The sequence below is a fragment of the Rousettus aegyptiacus genome, unplaced genomic scaffold (assembly GCF_014176215.1).
Source record: "Rousettus aegyptiacus isolate mRouAeg1 unplaced genomic scaffold, mRouAeg1.p scaffold_m13_p_6, whole genome shotgun sequence".
In the NCBI taxonomy this organism is placed as follows: Eukaryota; Metazoa; Chordata; class Mammalia; order Chiroptera; family Pteropodidae; genus Rousettus; species Rousettus aegyptiacus.
In genome coordinates, this window is record NW_023416309.1 from 94,865,875 (window position 1) to 94,884,023 (window position 18,149).

The 18,149-nt window shown below is 53.9% G+C and overlaps 1 protein-coding gene across 3 annotated transcripts; it reads left to right on the forward strand.

Moving 5' to 3' along the window:
• Positions 1-1,541: 1,541 nt before the first annotated feature.
• On the forward strand, positions 1,542-18,094 carry SAMD14 (sterile alpha motif domain containing 14). 3 transcript variants are annotated; one of them, XM_016158471.2, is made up of 10 exons: positions 1,544-1,865; positions 5,385-5,439; positions 11,832-11,998; positions 12,471-12,759; positions 13,473-13,560; positions 13,658-13,732; positions 13,819-13,978; positions 15,243-15,362; positions 15,450-15,605; positions 16,417-18,094. In XM_016158471.2, the coding sequence occupies exons 2-10, from the start codon at positions 5,397-5,399 to the stop codon at positions 16,570-16,572; spliced, it is 1,254 nt and encodes a 417-aa protein (XP_016013957.1). In that variant the 5' UTR covers positions 1,544-1,865; positions 5,385-5,396; the 3' UTR covers positions 16,573-18,094. The 3 variants fall into 3 exon arrangements, with proteins under 3 accessions (XP_016013955.2, XP_036078018.1, XP_016013957.1); XM_016158469.2 differs by having other exon boundaries at positions 1,542-1,865; positions 15,243-15,605; XM_036222125.1 differs by lacking the exon at positions 11,832-11,998 and having other exon boundaries at positions 1,542-1,865; positions 15,243-15,605.
• The last annotated feature ends 55 nt before the right edge of the window (positions 18,095-18,149 follow it).

Consider the following 18,149-nt stretch of genomic DNA (forward strand, 5'->3'; position numbering starts at 1 on the left):
GTCGTTCAACATGCTATCTCCCACAGCCCCTTGGAGACCCGGGACTGCAGAAATTGATGGGCCACTGGGGAGCTCTCTTCCTACAGACTTGAGCTGGACCCATGTGCAACCTCACCACTTGCTCTTAATGAACCACGTTCATTCCTCTAAGTCTGTTTTTCCCTCTTCAGATGGGAGGTAATAGGAACATCTACCTCATTTTTATTGCAAGGGTGACAATCTGAGAAAAGGGCTTAGTACAGTGCTTGGCCCCCCCCTAAGCTATCACAGTGTGGTAGCTAATTGTTGATTTTTACATTATCTCCCCCGGCTGGCCTGCCTCCACTTCCAGCTCACCACCTCCAAGTCTGATCTCATCTCTCTCATTCCCTCATCACTGCTGGCACCACCCCCAGGGCTCCATGCTCAAGCTAAGCCCTGCAGTCATCCTACACCCCTCCTCCCTCAATGGTCAGCCAATCCTCAAATCTTGTCAACCTCTTCAATTCTGCATCCTGAGTAGTTCTCAATTTGGTCTTTGATCTTCATGCCCACTGCCCTCATCTCTCAACAGCCACATGAGGGATATCCTTGGCTTCAGGCTGCCGTCTCCAGTCCATTCTACACAGAGGAGCCAAGGGTTCTTCTTAAAATGCAAGTCTAAGCCCCTCCCTCCTCAGTTACTTTTACCCCTAAGGCTGAGTATAAAAGGCAAGGCCTCCATCCACCGCCGCCCCTGCAGTCTCGTTCATCTTCCTCTCTGGCCCCCCTCGCCACCCCACAACTGCCGCCCCGCAAAGCCCAACTAGCACTTCTACGCTGCTGCCCTGGCCTGCAGGAGTGGGCCACCAAGCACATCACCTCCTCCAGGAATCCTCTCCGTGCTCCCCGCCTGCGTGTGCTCTGCGGGTGCCAAGGTATCCTTGCTGAACCAGGCTTTGCAGCATGGGGATTGTGAAGGCCTCCCCACTCGTCTGTCCCCCTGACTATGCCGCGAACCCTGACCGCCGAGACCGAGTGGGTTCTGTATGTTCCCCGCGGTACCCTCGGGCCTCGGAGCACACGATCACTCGGTGGACGTTTGTTGAATGGATGGATCAGGAACCCTTACGGACCTTGCAGAGGAAGCGGAAGCCTCGTGGGTCCCGGCAGCTTCCCACCGCCCCTACTCCCGCGGGCCGGGAAGTAACGGCAACACGGAATCCCCTCGCCAGGCCACGGCGCGGGCCGCCTACTCCCCTCCCCGCGCGCCGCCTCCGCCCCTCCCTCCCCCTCCTCCCGCTCTTTGTCTCCCGGGCGCCGGGCCTCCCCGCCACGCGCCCCCCGCATTGCCGCTTCTGAGGGGACCCCCGCAGAGCCCCACCGACGCGACGCGACGCGTATAGGCCTGCCAGGCTGGGGGCCCGCGTCCGGCTGTGCTGGGCTGGCAGGCGGGGCGGGGAGCTCGCCCGCTCTCTCTTCCATCTCAATCTCTCTCTCTCTCTCTCTCTCTCTCTCTCTCTCTCTCTCTCTCTCTCTCTCTCTCTCTCTCTCTCTCTCTCTCTCTCTCTCTCTCTCTCTCTCTCTCTCTCTCTCTCTCTCTCTCTCTCTCTCACACACACACACACACACACACACACGTACGGAGCATCCTCCTGGTCAGGTCTCCTGGTCCAGCCCCGCCCGCGCCTCCTGCTTACTGCAAACCTCCTTCTCTCTCACACTCCCTCCACCCTTCCCTCCAGTTCCTGGACCCTCCTCGCCGACCCCCACCCCACTCCCGGGATGGAGTGGATTGAGCCAGCCCGGAGCCCCCCGCGGCCAGGGTGACGGTACCCTCCACCCCGAGCACCATGGGCAGGAGGGGTTCCCCAGGCGACGGACGGTGAAGATGACTGATGCTGGAGGTAAGGGGCTGGGACTCTAAGGACCCTAAAGTGGACAGGGAAGCAGAGCTGGGAGGGGGTCACTCGGGCTCGCGGTGGGATTCCGAGTGGCTGTAGCGGGGAAGCGACAAGGGCCTTTCTTCCCCCATCCCTAAGGGGGCCGCTCGGAGCTAGGGTGCTGGGCTGTAAGGGGAGGGGGCGGAGATAGGATTTGTGTCTCTAATCCTTTCCCTCCCACCCACCCCCCAGAAATTAATTTAAAAAAACTGGTGTGGGGGAAGGGGGAGAGGGCTTAACTCTTTCTTGCCTGGCGTGGAGTTATACTGGTGTTGAAGAGAAACTAGCCACCCAGCTCTGTTTGGGGGCTAGGGGCCCTGGGAGCACAGTAGGTGCCCTGTCTTCCACCCCTACTCCGTCTTCAGCGATGCTTGGAGGAGACATCGGTCGCCGGGCGCCCCAAGACTGGGCCTATGGGAGAGGGGCTTGGCTTTCTCTACTTGCAGAATTGCCTCCCCCTACCCCCAGCCTCCTCTCCAGGCCATTCGTTCCTGGCCTTTCCCAGTTGCACTTTTCTCTGTTGGTCCCTTTCTGCTCTTCCAGGACTCCTTTCTGCCCCACTGGAACTGCCCTCTCCCCCACATCGGATTCTCCTTCTCTCTTCACACCCCTCCCTTGGGACTCACTCTGGGCTGCTGGTGGCCCTTCTCCACTACTGCTTTCCCTAGACCCACTCTGTCTTTATATCTATTTTTCTGCTCTTTCTTCCTTCTCTCTGCAGCCCTGTGGACTGAGCCCCCCACCAACCTGTCCATCTGTCTCTGTTCCTACTCCTCCATTCCCTCTCCAGGGTCGTGCCCCCTTTTTTTCCCTTTGCTTCTTACCCTGAGTCAGGAAGCTTCGATCTCACCTGCCTCCCTTCCTGCTAGAGAAGGGTCAAAAGTCCTTGGTGCTCCTCCTTCAGGAGCTGGAATTGGAAGGAGTAGCCCAGAGGAGTCAGAGTCTGGAGGAACAGGTTCACTTCTACCCTGTGGCAGTTAACTGGTTGGATGTGTATGAGTGTGTGAATGAGTGTGTGTGTGTGTGTGTGTGTGTGTGTGTGTGTGTGTGTGTGTGTAGTGTGAATGGGTCATGGGGTGGGTGTCTAATTTTCTGTAGCTCAGTTCTGCAATGAGGGAGTTGGTGGGGAAGGGCCTGGTGACCTACCTCCTGGATATCTTCTTCCCAGAGTTCCCTGCGGGACAGTGTAGGGAGGGTCCCCTATATACACCCCAGAGAATTAGTTGTTGAAGGGAGGAAAAGAAAGCATTTTGTGCTGAATCAGGATGGCCTGGGCAGGGTGTGAACTGGAAACCCCAGCCCACTCCAGAGGGTACCTAAAGGAGGACTCCATCCTCAAGGACCTCTACCCCGGACTGGGACCTTGAATAAAGAACCTATGGTGAAACTAACATAATATTGACTGTCAACTGTAATTGAAAAAAAAAAAAAAAGACCACAGGGATCTCCATCTCAGGTAGTCTAAGAGAGAAGACACCACTAACTGCCCTCGGGGAGCCTCCAATCTTATTTTCAGAGAGTCCCTAGTTTGGTGGGGCATACTGGCCCCTCTCTTCAGGGAGTGTCCATCAGCTGTAGGGGAGTTATGACCCAGTTAGGGAATCGATGAAGTATGAAAAATCCCTCATTTCCCAGTGGATGGGGAAGGGTGGATTTAGAAATTATGTAGACAAATGGGAGGAGGGAGGGCTATCTACGACAGCTTTCTGGAGGAGGTGGCAGCTGGGTCCTGATCAGATGAAGCTTTGTGATTGAATGAGCGAATTTGGTTTATTCTTAGGGGCAGCCTCCCTTCCCATCTGGCCCTTCAGGACAGGAAGAAAAGTTCTAAAATGTCTTTGCTACTAGCACCCAGAGTTCAAGAATGGCAGGAGGGCCCATGTCCCTGGCCCCTTCTCATACCTCATTTTCTACTTTCAACCTCACGCATCCATGAAGCCTGGGGTGGAGGTGGTTTTGAAACTCCTCCCAGACCTAACCAGTATGGACCAGCTCCCTTCTCTCTACCTTTCTCCCTATAGTGTTCTTTCCTCATGAGCACCCTCCAAAACTGCAAATCATCACCCAGGACAGGGATAAAGGGCAGGAGAACCGGGGTCAAGGTTGTTCTGCCTCTTATCTCCTGCATCTCAGTTTTCCCATCTGTTAAGTGGGGAGACTAAGAGAATCCTTAGCCAGGCCAGCTCATGGCGAGAGTTGGGAAAGACCCCAATAGGCACATGGCCTTTCTCTCCTATACCTGCCAAATGTATGATCTTGCCCAGTGCCTGGGCAATTAACTAGAGATTGCATCCCAGCCATGCAGTGTATCCATGTCCTTGAACTTCCTTACTCTTTGATTATCTGGAATTCCCCTGTCCCTCTAATACCCAAGCCTTGGTTTTGACTGTTACAATCCTATGCACTAGGAAGGCTGCCTAAATTGTTTCAGCTGCATATATCCTGCTTCTCTACCTGCCTTCCTTCTTGCTTTCCTCCCAAACAACAACAGCAGCAACAACAACAACAACAACAAAACAAAACCCCTACCCATCCACACTTCTTTCCAGAATGTACTTGATGCGTCATAGAGATTTGGCTGTCCACTGTTGTGCTGTGAGTACTCCTCATACCCTCTGGCATCTGTGAGTCTGTCTAGAACTGTGATTTTGTCAAGAACAGTGGCCCTACTGCTGATAGCACCAGCTTCCTGAACAGCTTGTGTTCACAAAAGCAGGTGGCGAGCTCACCAGTGACTGTGGGTGGGGAGAGGCAGGACTGGGTGATGGCTGGGAAGATGGATGAATGGACGGTATGAACTGATAAATGCAAAGATGAGTGGATGGATGGATGGGGGTAAGTATTGAATAGAAGGATGGATGGATGGATGGATGGATGGATGGATGGATGGATAGATGGTTGGATAGATGGGTGATGAATGGGTGAATGAATAGATGGATGAATGGGCAAGCAGATGGATAGATAAGTAGGGAAGGAGATAGATGGATGGATGGAATAACCTGAGTTCTGGTCCTGATTGTGCCATTCACTTGTTATGTGATCTTAGGCCAGTCATTCTCCCATTTCTGTATTTGTAAAATGAGAGGATTTGGTTTAATATTCTCCAAGATTTCACCTAGATTTAATGTTGGATAACTCATGATGATTAAAAGTTTTTAGGGAAGGCAAAAGATGGAAAGGCCTGAGAGTGAGGGGGAAAAGTTCAGTACCTGAGTGGAGGCACACAACAAATCAGCTGGGCCTACCACAGAACTTAGCCTGTGACTATATCTTGGACTTGCTTTCTGCCCCTGCCTTCTGCTTCTGTCTCCTGCTCCAACCCCCACAATCTGGGCTATGGTTCAGATGACTTCCAGGTACTGGAGGAGGAGTTCTGAGGGAAGGCCAGAAGCCAGGAACAGGCCATTGGCAGCTCCCTGGCCTCCACCATCCTGAACCTCTTATCCACGGCCTTTTTCCTCTCCTCCCCGTTGTCCTCTCCAGCTCTCTTGAGTCATGGCTTCTTCAAAGTTCCGAGAACCCGTGGATGAGGTTTTTGGTAAGTGCTGTTTGGTCCTATCTCTAGCCAAGGCCACCTGGCATGGGGAAGTGGGAGGGAGGGGGTTGGGGTCCCTTGGGGACTTCAGTGTGTGTGTGTGTGTGTGTGTGGTGGCCTTACATCCTGATTATTTGTCAGCACTATCTGAATGGACATGCCAGTTACAACAGCAATATTTATAAGGATCTTCATTTATTAAGTGCTGGTCTCATGCCAGGTACTAGGGTAGCACCCCCATCTCACACGCACTCACTGTACCATTGAATCCTCATAAGAATGCTCATAAGTGTGCCCATTTTACAGACAAGGAACCTAGGGCATAGAGTGCTGAAGTGACTTGCTTTAAAGATCACATGGCAGGTTAGTGGCAGAGCTGGGACTCCAGACTGCCTAACTCCCTGCTATCTATCAGTCACTGTGTTGTATACCTGTATCCCTCAGCACAGGTGACACACATTACCTCTGAGTCACATAAATAAGGGACCTCACTCTGCACGGATGTACACGGAAACCAAATGCATAACACACACACAGCATCAATACACACTGAGGTGCATGCACATACTGACCTGCACCATCCTTTACCCGCTGCAGTCTTTCTATTGTGTGGATTGGAGAAAGACCACCTGGTGGGGCAGAGTTCCCAGCATGCACAGGGGTAGACAGTTTCCCAGTGGGATTTGGTAAAGGAGTCAGTGAGCAAAGGATCACGGAAGAACATGGAGGGAGAGATGGAGACAGAAAGAAGCCACCTGAAGCCTCTAACATGTGCTGCCTTCAGGACTCACATTTGTATATGTGTGACCTCCAGGGGTTCTTGGGTGCGGAATGCCACAGAGCCTCCTATCTTCTCCTCCCCTGCCTTTTCCTCATCTCTATGGTCTTTCCCCTCTCTACTTTCCCCTTCCCTGCTCACCTCATTCTCCCGGCCTCATAGCCACAAGCCAGGCAAAGCCAGGAACTGCTGCCTCCTGGCTCCTGGGGAATGCTGCTTCCCACTCACTCTCCCTGAGGCCGGTGAAGTGGAGGGTTTGCCCCGAGGACTCCCCAAGCCTTGAAACGCCGCTGGGCTTCAGAGTCTGAGCTGCTCTATCTCCACCCAGGCTTGGCCTGACCTCTGGCATGACAGAGAAGAGTGGACATGCCGGTTACAACAGCAATATTTATAAGGATCCCTTTCTGGGGCTTTTTGGCCTTCATTCCCCCTCCTCCCACCCCAACCCTTCCTGTTTTCCTTCTCCGCGACCTGCTGAGGTAGCTAGCTGCCTGCTCTGCCTGCTTCCTGATGTGAAATGCAATTAAATATTCATGACTTCCCACTGCCCAGGGCCGGAGAAACTCCCTGGGGGTGGGGGGTGAGGGGTGAGGTGGAGAGGAAAGGGATATGGAGGGAGGGATGGAATGAGGCAAGGGGGCCTGATAGAGCAAGGGACCTAAAGAGAAGCTAGCCCCACCTTGCTCCCTAGATCCTCCAAAATAAGATGACCATGGTCCTGATGTGGCCCAGAGTCAGGAGCAAAGGGCCCTTCTCCCTGGCCCGGGGTAGCTGGGCAGGAGCCAAGTGCTAGAGGGGTAGAGGATGCTCATCATCTCTCCTCCTTCCCCTGCCTCCCCACACCCAAAGCTGCAAGAGCACTGGCCTGAGAGCCAACAGACCAGGATGTTACTTCCTCTGCACCCTGGATCAAACCTTTCCTCTCTTAGCCTCAGTTCCCCCACCTGTAAAATGAGAAGTAGGACTCACAAATCACTCCCATCTAGGCCTCAGAGGAGGTTTAGTGGGCTTGATAGTTACAACTATGCCTCCGAAGCCAGGCTGCCTGTAACCCTGGCCTGCTCTTCCCCAGCCATATGCCCTCAGGTAAATTACGGCTCCCTGGGGATTCCTAGTCTCTTCCTTCTAGGGTTTTGGGGAGGTTTAAATGAGCTAGTAGTAATTGTGAAGCAGTTAGAGTGGTTCCCCGTACAGTGAGACCTCAATAACTGTTTGATATTATTATTATTCTTGGGTCCTTCCTCGATCCTTGCTGCTTCCAGGCAGTGCCTGGAGATTCTGTGTCTGGGGGCAGGGGACAGAGGGCTCACTCACCCAGCTCAGCCCCAGGGTCTGAAAACACCAGAATTGAAGCAGGGGCAGCTAAGGAACCAGAGCAGTGGTGTCAAGCCTGGGGTCCAAGATTGCAGCCCTTTGACAGAAACTTTCCCATCTCCAAGCCCCCACCAGCTGCCCCTGGACAACTGTTAAGATCCTCTCTGGTCAACCCTCCCCTTCGGCCAGGCAGTCTTCTCTCCTTGCAGGCTAAATTGGCCCCTGCTGCTCCTCAGACAGTCCAAGCCCATGGCCACACCATACCCCCTCCTCGGAAAGCTCTTTCTTGTTCTTTCTACAAACTTGGCTTTCTACTGTCACCCAGATCTCAGTCTGGCTACCTCACTAAAATAGTAGCCCCCTCCAGTCACTCTCTGTCTCCTTCGTCCATTTGACAAACATTACTGAGCTCCTAATGTGTGTCAGGCTCTGTTGTAGGCCCTGGGGAGACAGCACCAAGCAAGCCAGACAAAGTCCCTGCCCTCACGAAGCTTGAATGCTAGCACAGGGGCAAGTAGGGGGTGCTGATAACAAAGCACACAGGGCTAAACAAGGAACGCATTAGATGGGCTGAGTGCTGCGCAGAGGATCAAAACGTGGGATGGGATGGAGTGAGGGCCTGACCTCGTCGGCGACCCTTGTCGGCGACCCTCATCAGCACCTGTGTGCTCTGCACCGGGCCACACAGTGTGACTTTGCTTCAATTCGTCAAACACCTACTGAGTGCCGACCTATCAGGCCCTGTACCAGGTTCTCAGGGGACTTGATAGACTGTCAAGCGCGTCACCCTCTGCTGTGTAGATTGGCATGGGACACTCATTCCTGACCATAGTGTAGTGGCGAGCCTGAAGAGGTATAGCTGTCCGGAGTAGCGGGGAGTGACACATTGGAGTTGAGGGCTGGACAAAGAAGGGGTGGAGAGGGATGGAGCAGAGGGAGCAGCAGGAACATAGGGATGGAGGTGGGAAATGAAGGTGGAGGTCAGTGTCCAGGTATTGGCATAGGTGGTTTCATACTGTCCCCACTCCCACCACCAACAGCTGGTGCTGCGAGCACTTGCCAAGGCATAGGCATTATGGTGAAGCACTTTATATGGATTATCTTATTTAATGCTCACAACAACCCTATAAGGAAGACACTGCTATTATGACCCCATTTTACAGATGAGGAAGCCATTAGCTAAATGTAAGTAACTTGTTCAGGGCCATCCAGCCAGCTAGTGGCAGAACTGGATTCAGCCCAGGCCATCTGGCTCCAAGGCCTCTGCGCTTAACATAAGACCATGCTGTTTGGAGGGGAGAATGTGGGCAACATGAGAGAGCGTGGGCCGGGCCCCTCAGGCCTTGAATGGAGGGCTGGGGGGCATGGGCTTTATGCTGTTGGCTTTGGGACACCCACTTCCCAACCCTCCCCACTCTTACACTCAAGGGGTTTCAAAAACAGGAGCAGATGGGACACAGTCAGATATCTGCTTTAGCAAGTTTCTCCTAGCTTGGGGAAAGTGGGTGGGGAGGCAGACCAGAGACAGGGAGCTATGTATGGACAGATGCCAAAACCATGCTTTAGGATGAGGGGATTGGGGAAGGGAGGCGGGCAGCTGGTGGAGGCCTGAGCTAAGGCAATTTGGTCCTTTTGGAAAGAAGAGGCCAGATTCCTGGGGTGTGAGGAGGCAAATCTGTGTTTTCATTAAAATAATATTTACTAAGCACTATGTGCCCGGCACCATTCTATGCCTGTGTTAGAGTAATGAACAAAATAGAGAAACATCTGCCCTCATGGAGCTGACATTCTGATGGGTAGAGAGAAGCAATAAATGAAATAAGTAAAATATATAGTATGCCAGTAATGCTAAATAGTATAGAAAAAAATAGGGATGAGGGTTCTGGGGTATTACAGATTGAGTGGTTAGCGAAATCCTCAGTGAGAGAAAGTATTTAAGCCAAGGTCTGAAGGAGGTGAGGCTAGAATCATGCAGACATCTGTGGCAACAGCCTTGCAGGAAAGAGGAGAGAAAGCGCAAAGACCCTGAGGAACAGGCTAGGCTTGCATGAGGAAGAGCCAGGAGGCCAGAGTGGCTGGGTGAAGGAGAGAACTAGAAGCTCAGAGAGGTAAGGGCAGCACAGACTCCGTCTGGAAGGCCACCGAGAGACTTTGTTTGGCTCCAACTCTGTGAGATGGAAGTTACTGGAGGGTTCTGAGCAGAGAAGTGACACAAGCTGACATGTTTTATCAGAGTCATTCTGGTGGATGTGTTGAAAATAGACTGTAAATGGGAAAAAAAGGAGGAGGGAAGGCCAGCTGGGAGGCAAGAGGTGATGGTGACCTAGACAGGGAGGCTGTGAGGAGTTCTTCGTCTCCTCTCCCCTCCCTTCCTTTCCTCTTCTTTCTTCTCCCCTTCTTTTCTATGCTCTCTCCCCTCTTTCTCTGCATACATATGCATGTATGTGAGTGTGTGTGTGTGTGTGTGTGTGTGTGTGTGTAAAAGACACATACAAACAATATTGTGGGAAATCAAAAGTAGAGAGAGTAGCACAATGTACTCCATCATATGCTCATGTACTCGTCTCTCAACCTCAATGACTGTCAACTCGTAGATAGTCTTATTTCATCTACATCCCCTTGCCAACGCCAGTCTTCTTCACCTGAATCGAATCCAAAACATCTTGTCATTTCACCATAAATATTTCAGTACATCTAGATATATTTCAGAAGTAGAGCTAACAGGAACTGAGGATGGATCAATTTGTAGGGTGAGAGGGAAAGAGGAATCAGGGATGACTCTAGGAGTTTGCCCTGAGCAGCCGAAAGGATGGAGCTGCTATTTGCTGAGCTGGCCAGAATGGAAGGAGCAGCGTGGGAATGGGGAGTTCAGTTTTGACATGTTTGTTGAAGATGCCCATTGGATATCCAAATGGAAGTGTCAAGTAGGCAGCTGGACACATGAATGACCAACTGGGTCTGGGGCTGAGGCGGCAGGGCAGCTTGGAGCTGTCTGAATGGGGTGACTGCGTGGATGACGGGGCCTTTCACTGAGCCGGGGAACACAGCAAAAGCCAGTTTGAGGCAAGGTGATGGGTTTGTTTTGATGGATTGAGTTTGAGGTGCCTGGTGCCTTGATGTGGCAATTTTCCTGCACGTGCTGAGATGCCCAGTCTTAGAATTCAGGGGAGGGGTCAGGGCTGAAAACAGACATAGGTAGTTGTATAACTAGGAGAGCCACTGGGGCGGCTTACAGGGTGCCTGCAGGCAAGAGAAAGAGGAGCAAACGATGCAGAATGGGCATGGGTGATGAGATGGGGATCCCTGAGATTATTCCAGGTGAAGTGGAGAAGAAAGGTCTTAACCCATCCTGAAGTCTGGGAAGAACCTTTTCTGCCTGGAGACTCCAGTACCAAGCTTGGAGACTGAAAGAGACTGCAGGGTGAGGGCTTCATTTTTGGGTGGAGCAAATGAAAAATGAAACTAGGAGCATAGGGTTTATGCACAATCCGTTGGGTTTGCCCATTCTTCCTCCAAGGACTCATCCAGGACCCCAGGAAAGGAGAGACAGGCTTCTGGGGACTGTGGACGCTCTCCCTTGCCCCTGCCTCTGCTGTCTTTGAGTGTGGACCTGAGCATGGCACAGCAAGCCAGCGTCCCCAACAGGCCCAATCCCTGGAGTCAGACTAGCCAGGTTCAAATCCTAGATCATTGCTAGCTGGCGGCTTTAGTCAAGATACTTAACCTCTCTGAGCCTCAGTTTACTCAGCTCTAAAATGTGTGTAATAGCTGTCCCTAGTTTTCCAGGTTATTTTGAGTAAGGGAGGTGATACATATACATTGTCTGGCACACAGTAGGTGCTTCTTCAGTGGTAGCCATTGTTACTATGATCTCTCCAGCCTCACCCCCTAGCCCTTCCCTCCACAAATTGACTCTCCAATTGCCCTGGAGGTGCCCCCTTTCCTCTACTCCCCTGCTTCTCAGCACTGCACATACCAGTTTTGCCAACCTCCTCTCATAAACTCCCCTGCAGACCTTAAGACCCAGCTTTGGTGTGTCCTCCTCTGACCCATCCAAAGGGGGTGGTCCTGCCCTCTGCATGTGCGAGGTTCCATCGCACTGCTCTATTTACCTGCTGACATGTCTGGTTCTCCCACAGACTGTGAGAGACCCTGTTTCTCATCTCATCTGTACTCCTTGTGCCTGGCACTCGGAAACATTTGTCGAATGTCTGGGGTGTGAGTGCAGGTGGCCACTTGGGGTAGGCCTCTGGGCTTTCTGTCCTCATGTGTCTAGTCTCTGACCCCTTTGCCTGGTTTGCAGACTTGGACTTGGCTGTACCAGAGACAGTCAGACTGGACAGCAGTTTACACAAAGCCCGGGCCCAACTGCTGGCCAAGGGCCGGAGACACCGGCCCTCCCGCTCAAGACTTCGGGACAGTGCCAGCTCTGCAGAGGATGGCGAAGGCTCCGATGGGCCCGGAGGCAAGGTTGGGGAAACCTACCCAATCACATACCCCACCCACCTTTCTTGCCCCTCCAAACCGCCTTCCAGGGAAAGGAGACACCCCAGGCTTCTGACATAATAATGCTCACAAACATTAGCTGTGTTCATTTCTGACTCATTCCATTCTTTCGAAGAAGGAATTATCGTTCCCATCTCACAGATGAGGAAACTGAGGCTCTGAGAGGTTCGGTAACAAGGTCACACAGTAGTAAGTGAAAAAGGCTGACTTCAACCCCAACCTAATGTGACCGAAAGCCTCAGTCTCTTGTCTCCCACCTCTCACTGCCCACCCCCACCCCCTACCCCCCACCCCTCCGCCGCTTGGGGTTTGAAAGGCTCAGGAGTCCTGGCTCCCTGCTCAGAGACTTCTGAGCAGTTTAGAGGGTGAAACGAGATCCCGATCCCACCTGGAAGCGGGAGGAGGGTTGGTGGTGAACGGCTGTCCCCTCCCGCAGGTGACCGACGGCTGCGGGAGTCCCCTGCACCGGCTGCGCTCGCCTTTGCACTCGGGCCCGGGGTCCCCTGCCGGGGGTTCGTTCTGCCTGGATCCTCCCGGGTTGCGGCGCAGCCTGGACGAGGACGAACCGCCGCCCTCGCCGCTCATCCGATACCGGCCCCTGCACAACGCCGCCTCACACGAAGGCCTGGCCGCCGCCTCCTGCTCGCCGCCGCGCTCTGCGCCCTCTTCGGACAGCTCGCCTAGCTTCGTGCGCCGCCACCCGCGCGCGGAGCCGCACAGCGAAGGTGAGCTGGGTCCGCGCGGCGCCCCCTGCTGGTAGGCTCAGGGACACAAGCGCTGGGCTGGGCAAGGTGGGACAGGGTGGTTTGGAGAGAAGAGGAACGTCAGCACCACACTTCATTCATTCGTCTACTGATCGCCTATGAAGAGCCCGACACTGCTGGGCACTGGACACACGAGCGAGCAAACAGATGCAGTTCTCATTCTCCCCTTGTAGCTTCGAGGAAGAACAATGAAATAATTACTTATACTCTTGAGGGAAAGCAATCAAATCATCCCTTAACGTATAGTTAGTTACAAGCGGTAGTAAGTGCTATACAAGAAATGGGCACGGTGGTGGGAGAGGACCCATCAGGGTGAAAGGACCTAGTTGGAAGCACTCTGGAAGCTTCTCTGAGGAGGTGACATGTGAAGCAAGAGTGGAAGGCTGGTTAGAAGTCAGCCAAGGTAAAATTAATAGCAAATAGTAGTTAGTGGTCCCCACCTTTTCAGAATGGTTTGTGGTTTGCATAAGACTTTTATAAACATCCGATTAGGTCCCATGAAATAGGCAGGTGCTAAGAGAGTTAAAGTGACTTGTCTTAGGTCACACAGCTAGCTAGTCAAGGGCACCACAGGCAGGTTGTATGATTTGAGAGAATTTCTACCACCTCACACTGGCAGCTAAAGGAGGCAGGCAGGCCACCGCATAGGCTATTCTCTTTCCCTCTTCCCCAAGATGACAGCCGGGATGCCAGCCCACCTGAGCCTGCCAGCCCCACCATCGGCCTGGATAAGAAGACTCGCCGAAAGTTCCTGGACCTGGGGTGAGTGGAGGAGGGGCCAGAACCAAAAGCTTGGAGCTGTCGGGGTACAGCATAGCACAGTGGGCAGCACTACCCCACTTCCCTGCCCTTCCCACAGGGTCACCTTACGCCGAGCATCCACTAGCAAGAGCCGGAAGGACAAGGGCAGCAACCGCCTGTCCATGGGCAGCAGGTAAGAGGTACCCATGGCACCTCAGCCACAGCTTCTGCCCATAGCTCCCTGTGGGCCCACACCTATGCAGGGTGCTCTCTCCACAGGGAGTCAGTGGAGGGATCCAGCAGGTCAGGGGGCTCCCCGTTCCTGCCCTTTTCCTGGTTCACAGACAGTGGCAAGGGCTCGGCATCCTCTGGCAGTACCACCTCCCCTGCCTGCTCTCCTAAACATGAGAGCTTCAGCCCTAAGAAGTCAGCCTCTCAGGTAAGTCCATGGCCTCCTTTTCCCTATACTGGCTCTCAGGCTCAGGTGAGATGACGGCATACTTCCCTCTGGCTCGAGCAAGGATCTAGGCATTCCTAGAGATCATTTGCCCATCCATGGAATCATTCAATGATTCATTCATTCATCCATGAGTTTATGTATTCACTTGTTCACTCATTCATATTTAGAGTAGTTCATTTGTTGATTCATTCACTGCTTCATTCAATGCACATCGGTGAACACTATGATTCCTCTAGTGTATACCCAGCCTGAGGTCTCCTCCATTCCCGCTAACTCTTCTGGCTGGCTCAGTGCTAGCCCCACATCCTGTCTTAGGACTGGACTACCTGTGTGGCGGGCTAAGGTTTGGGGGATACGAAGATGAGTAGGACCCCAGCCAAGCTAGTGTTCACAACCCTGTGGGAGAAGTGAGACTGAGTAACAGAAACGAGTGTCTGCTTGTGTTCACACGGCACTGTACAGTTTATAAAACTCCAAAGGCATGTTTGTGCTTTACACTCACAAAGGCATAGTGAAGTAGGGAGGGCAGGCGTGTTCACCCCCATTGTACAGATGACCAAATGAAGGCTCAGAGAGAAGGGACTTGCCCACAGTTGTGCATGGATCAAGTTGCCAGGCTCTCTATGACCCCCGTCCCAATGCTTGTCCTGTGGTTCTTTTCCTTATGTGCAGCTGGGGCAGAGGAAAAACTGGGAATTCAGGGGAGAAGGGGTCCCTTCTGACCTCAGACTTCCTTCTTTATTCCCTCCTAGCTTGCCTCCCCTTTCTTCCTTCCCTGTGCTGAGCCCTGGTGCTACCATAGTGAATAAACACAGCTCAGGTCTTTATAGAGCTCACAGTCCAGTGAGGACGAGGACCTCTATCAGCCACTTATTAGCCAGGGTTCTAGAGGCCCTAGTGGGGAGGCTCAAGGCAAGGACACCTGACCCAGCCTGGAGGAATCCTGGTTGACTGCCTGTAGGAATTGACATCTAGTCTGAGATCTTCATTCCTACTACTATTCTGCCTGGCTCAGTTCTAGCCCCATGTCCTCCCAGAGGCCTCAGATCCCAATGCCTCGCATGAGTCACCATGTCATATGTGCCTGCCCAGTTCCAGGTTCATGCATAGGGTGCACTGAGCAACTGCTGGTACCCAGTCCAGGACTTCAGCTCCTTCTAGACGAGGGTGGGTGAGTTAGAGGGGACTCCCTCGGGCTGGGGGCAAGCTTTCTCCTCAGTGGCATGCACCCTCTCCTGTCTAGGAATCCACTCTGAGTGATGACTCCACACCCCCCAGCAGCAGCCCCAAGATTCCAAGTGGTCCCCGGCAAGAGGCCAAATGTTCTTACCCCTACCATACGCTGTCCCAGTCTTCAGATGAGGTGAGCAAGTCCTGGCCTCTAACTCTGCCAGGTGTGCAGGGCAAAGGCCACATCTTCCCCCCTTACTCTCCTTGGTCTCCACCCCAGTTCCTGGATGAACCTCTCCCCACTGTCCACCATTGGACCAGTCAGCAGGTGGGCCAGTGGCTGCACAGCCTCAACCTGGAACAGTACGCCGCCGAGTTTGCCGCGCGGCAGGTGGACGGGCCACAGCTTCTGCAGCTGGATGGAAGCAAGCTGAAGGTGGGTCATAGTAGAAGGGCCCCAGCGCAGCCAGACCCTGAAGCAAGGATTAGGATCCCCTCATCCTGACCTCATCACTCCCCCTGAGGCCACTGCCCTGACCTCTGACTTCTAGGCAAGGTCCTTGGCCTGCTTAATCATTGCACCCTAGCATGGGTTCTCAGTCTGACTTGAAACTGAAGCCGTTTGGTTTGACCTTCAAGCTCCAGCCTAAGTCTCAGGGCTAGCATATCATCTGACTCTTGACTCTGATAAGACTCCTGGTATCGTGGGAAGGAAGTCTCTCCCCTAATCACCTTGTCTGATTCTTAGTCTTGGAGGCTGGTTGTAGTACAGAGAGATTGGGGGGAGGGAGAGATCTCTGTGCCGGGAGGTCTCTGGCCTGTTCCAACCCTCTGCTCAGTTGCTTTGGGAAGGGGAGGAGAGGAGAGTCCCCCAGGAAGTCTCTGGTATGGGAAGGGACCTCCCCAACCACCAGCTGTGTGACCTTGGGCAAGTTGCTCCCCATCTCTGGGCCTCAGGGGAATGGCAGGGTCATGCTAAGGCTAAAATCCTAAGTGGAGAAATGGAAGCCAAAGATTGTGGGAAGGGGGATGAGTTTGGCAAAGGTCCTGGTACTCTCCATCCTCATCTCTCCCAACCACTCGCATACCAAGGTCTCGCCCTGAGGGCCCTGATCTATCTGTAAGTCTGGGAGATAGAGGCTACATTTCAGAGAGGACTGGCAGAGCTCCAGAGAGTACGCTAGGGGCACAAAGAACCCGGGGGTGGTTCCTGAGCGCTTTCCCTCACCCTCGGATTCCTCCCCTAGAGCCTGGGGCTCAGCAGCTCACATGACCGGGCACTGGTGAAGCGGAAGGTGAAGGAGCTGGCAGCAGCTGCTGAGAAGGAGCGTAAGGCTCAGGAGAAGGCTGCACGGCAGCGCGAGAAGCTCCGGCGCAGGGAGCAGGAGGCCAAGAAGAGCTAGGGGAGGGCGAGGCAGGCACGGCGGGCACAGGCCTCCCCAGGGAGGCAGGGCCTGGGCACCAAGCTTGGGCTGGCCCGGCCCCACGCTCTCAGGGGGTACATGCCCAATCTCACCCTGTCAGTCTGTCTGGACCTAGATCCTCCAGGAAGGGAGACGCCAGGGAGAGGGCCCAGTAATAAATCGGTTTCAAGGATTCATTTGGCACGAAGTTCCTGGGGGAGGTGGCAGATCATGGGAAAAGGGAAAAGAGACCAGAGAGCTAAAGCCAGTCTGGGGGCCCAGAGGCACCTGGGTCAGCCTGACCCTCTGCCCTCAGGCCACGGTGGTGCTGGGGCGGCAGTGAGCTAGGATGCCTGCCTGCCTGCCTTCCAGAGGCCCTGAGACGGCCCCGGAGTCCCAGGATCCCAGGGCTCAGAGAAGTGGCTGAGCATCTAGGCAGGAGTAGGTGGATGGAGTTGTTCCTCTCCAGCTCTCTAAGGTGGCTATGTGTAGGGAGAACTCTGTTCTGTCCCCAAGGAGGCTGGTGGGCACTACAGCAAGCTGAATTCGGGGTAGACTCCCAATCGGCCCCAACAAGAGAGCAGAGAAAGCAGCATGGCTATCCCATGAGGTCTTTGCAAAGACCTCAGAAGGGAGGAGGAAACCCTCCTCCTTTCCCCTTCTCTGTCCTGTAGTCCCAAAGGTGAGATGACATCCCTACAGGTCTGCCCCTCCTAGAGTCCAGTCAGGCTGGGCTTTGGCCTGCTCTCCAAGCCAGGCCCACTTCTCCTGCTGCTCCCTCAGAGGGCGCCTGAGCCCTCCCTGCGGACAGCACAATCTTGGGAGCTGGTAGGGACAAAAGACATTTCTTACCAATGCCTAGGTGGGACCGAACTGGTGAATTCTCCACCCTAGTGAAACAGAAGCAAATCTAGGTCTCCTGGAAGCTGCTAGATTGGAAGGGTTTACCAGCCCTCCTCCAACCGCCCTGGTCCCTAGCAGGGCCTCAGGGGACTCCAGAACGGGAAGTCAGTGCAGACTGGTTCACAGACAACAAGGAAGGGTGGAGTGTGTTCCAGCAGCTCACAGATGCCATCTGTCCTAGGGAGGGAACATTCAGGTGTGGTGCCGGCCAGCACCTGGGCCAGCTTCTAGAGCACTGGCCAGAGTTACCGATGGAGCCAGGAGGCCTCTGATTAGAAGCCCTCCTCCACATCTTCCCATCTGCCCGGAGCGGTGGGCAGGACCCAGTGCATGCCACCTCCCCTCATTCCTGCCCAAGGCCTGTGGCTTGAGGGCCACTTCTGTCCCTACGACCCATCCCTTTCCTTCTCTCTGCTGTCTGTGCTAGGAGAGGGGCTTCAGAGGGAAACTGAGACATGGGGGCACCAGCACCATCTGGGCCCGGTGGAGGGGCCAGTGGGGAGACTGGAAGGCACCCAGATCCCTGAAACTATCAGGAGCTGTATGGGCGCCAACCTGCATGTGAAGGGGGATAGCAGTACTCGGTTTATTTCAATAAACACTTATGATGTGCCAGCGACCTTTCTCTCTGTCCCCATGGGGGATTGGCCTGGGCGGGGGCAGTGCTGCGCCCT